Below are 3,228 nucleotides of genomic sequence, written 5' to 3' on the forward strand. Positions count from 1 at the left end.
AGCCCCTCCCGCTTGAGCAGTATTCTCTCATTCTGCTTTCATTCTACCTATGTTCTACTATCGCCTTCTCATAAAGTGATCCATTAATATTCTCTTCCTAGTTTTCCCACTTCCACAAGTACTCCAAGTTAAACAAACAAACAAAACTAGTCAATCAAAGCTAGCATTCACATATAGAAAAGAACATCTACCAATTGTCCTTTTGGACCTGGGTTGCCTCATTCAGTATAACTTTTTCCATTTTCATTCATATGCATGCAAGCTTCGTCATTTTGGTTTTCTTTAGAGTGGAATAGGTTCAGTGGAAGAATCCATGTATCTCACAAAGCTTCCTATACCCAAACAGTATTATCTTCTTACACTGATGTGTAGAAAGTAGAAAGTCTTAACAGAGTCTAGGTAATGACTACTCTGGCTTGTCTCAGCAGAGCCAGAATAACATTGACATTGGGTGTCATTACTTACTAAATATACTTTGCTAATCTGAGTCAAGCTTTTTCTCATCACAAAAACTTCTAGATTTGATATTTCTTTGTCTTGGTTAGTTCTTAATGTCAAGTTTATAGAACCTAAATTCACCAGGGAAGAAGAAACCTCAACTGAAGAATCCCCTGGATCATATTGGCCTGTGGTCAGATCTAGGAGGGATTATCTTTACTGATGATTGATGTGAGATGAGCCAGCTCACCATAGGCAGCACCAGCCTTAGGAAGGTAGATCTGGACTCTACAAGAAATGTAGATGAGCTCAAGCCTGTGAGCAAGGCAGAAAGCATCGTTCTTTCATTGCTTCTGCTTCAAGTTCCTGCCCTTGCCTCCCTCAGTGATAGATTGTGACCTGAAGTATAAGATGAATAAACATATTCTTCCCCTAAGTTGCTTCTAGTCAGAGTGTTTTGTCACAGAAAAAAGACTATAATAGCTTCTTTGTTTTATATTCTTTTGTATTACCAATTTACCAACATTTCCTCACTTACTTTAATATTTCAGTGTAAATTGATATGTATCTTCCAGGCACATGTGATAGAAACGTTACTTTACTGATAAGAGATTTAAAATTGAATAGACCGAAGCACTTTGCTGTGTGGGAATTCACGATACATTTGGTGTAACAGACATACATATGTATAGTAGAGTTATAACTGACCCTCCAACTCCTAAAATCCAATATTCTGTCCTCTAACTTTCACTGTGATGCTGCCAAATGCCAAAACCTTTTTGTAACTTACCCCTCTAAAATTGATAACACCATAGATCAGAATGGACAAATGAAAGTTTTTATAATTTCCTCTTTCACAACATCCTAGAACATATTCCTCGAACATGTCAATTACATGGGCTCTCGCCGAGTATTGGCTCAAAAGCTTGCAGCAGCACTGATTCCACAGTGTCAGCAGCTCTTGAGGTGACGTACTGCTACAACAACACTCTGAACATCAACGAACAGACTCAGACAAACTCAGACATGCTGTAAAGGGTATAATGCAGCACGAGGAGGGATCAAAATAAGTGATTGAAACAAACTACAGGACTGTGAAGTAAATGTATCCCCTTTGAGGATGAATCACTGTCCGTTCTCTAAAGTGCTTATTGTAGAGAAAATGGAACTTTTAAGAATGTTGTTCCCATTACTTAGAATGCAGAACCCAGTTTTTCTAAGACTTTTACTCTAATCTGCCGTGTTTTTACACAGTACACAATGGGATTCATCAAGGGTGGTACTAGCAAGAAAGCATCTGCTATCAGAATCATAGCTAAGGGAGACTTATGCTAAGGTAATGATAGGTACATAGAAGATTAGCACAGCACAGATGTGGGAGACACAGGTATTGAGAGCTTTGAGCCGCTCCCCATGGGATGCAATTCCCAACACACTCTTCAAGATGAACACATAGGATACAGCAATGAACACACGGTCTGACATCATGCATAGTGCAACAAACAGCCCATAGTAAAAGTTAACCCTGTTATCAGAGCATGCCAGCTTCATGACATCCTGATGGAGACTATAGGAATGTGATAACAGGTGCTTGTTGCAGTATCTGAGTCTCTTTAAAGTAAACAGAAGTGGGAGAACCAGGAGAATGCTTTTAACAGCAAATACTAACCCAATTTGCACAACCCTGGAACTTGTGAGGATGGAGCTGTATCTCAGTGGGTGCCTGATGGCTACAAAGTGATCAAAAGACATAATAAGGAGCACTGAAGATTCCATATCTGTGAATCCATGGATGAAGAATTCCTGGGCAATACAGGCATCAGCAGAAATCCCCATGGTATTGAACAAGAATATTCTTAGCATCGTGGGGATGGAGGAGAAAGACAGGCTCATGTCAGATAAAGCCAACATGGAGAGGAAATAGTACATGGGCTCATGCAGAGAAGACTCTGTTCTGATGACACAGAGGATAGTGCAGTTTCCCAGGATGGCTGTAAGATACATGAGGCAAATAGGGATGGAGACCCAAATGTGCACATGCTAAAGGCCTGGGATCCCAATAAGTAGGAATGAGGCGACATCAACCTCTGAAGTATTGAGAAGCATCACAAGTATTTGTCTTATTCACCTACAATACCACCAATAATCAATGCAAATTATCTCTTAGTTGTAATGATTATAAAATATGGGTTAAATTTAATATAGCTCAAATTAGGAGATGAAAAATATAACTTTCTTTAAATATGGAATATACTTAAACAGTTTCTTCATACTTTTATTTAAGAGCTCTATATTATTTGAATATAGATTTTTATTTTCAGATATATTTATAAATAACTCTAAAGTTAGAAGGTAACTCCATAAAATAATAATAACCCTACATCTTTCTATATTCATGTGCACATATGTGTATTTATGCAGGTTCCCTCATATGCATGGACCCCAGAGGCCTACATCGAGTGTGACCCTCTACGTCTCTCACCTTACTTTTTCAGATAAAAATCTCTCACGGAACCTGGAGCTCTCCATTTCAGCTAGACCCGCTGACCAGTGAAGCTCGGGAATCTTCTCTCTTCAGTCCTGGGATGGTGGACTCATACCCCAATACTCAGCTTTTATACATGCGGACTGGAGAACTGAACTTGTATTCTCATGCTCCCACAGAAAGCACTTAAGTGACAGAGCCATCCTCCCAGCATTTCAAACTACATCTGATCATCATTAGAAGGCTTTAATGAATCCAGGGTTGGGATGCACTGAAGAAGAGCACTGCCCTCTCCTAGAACAATA

The 3,228-nt window shown here is 39.3% G+C and overlaps 1 protein-coding gene across 1 annotated transcript; it reads right to left on the reverse strand.

Moving 5' to 3' along the window:
• Window positions 1–1,631: 1,631 nt before the first annotated feature.
• On the reverse strand, window positions 1,632–2,544 carry LOC101827848 (olfactory receptor 51A7-like). Its single transcript, XM_013116272.1, is given in 2 exon segments — window positions 1,632–1,770; window positions 1,772–2,544. Coding segments are annotated over 2 exon segments (912 nt in total).
• Window positions 2,545–3,228: the final 684 nt, after the last annotated feature.

This window comes from Mesocricetus auratus, unplaced genomic scaffold (assembly GCF_017639785.1).
Source record: "Mesocricetus auratus isolate SY011 unplaced genomic scaffold, BCM_Maur_2.0 Super-Scaffold_4256, whole genome shotgun sequence".
Taxonomy (NCBI): Eukaryota; Metazoa; Chordata; class Mammalia; order Rodentia; family Cricetidae; genus Mesocricetus; species Mesocricetus auratus.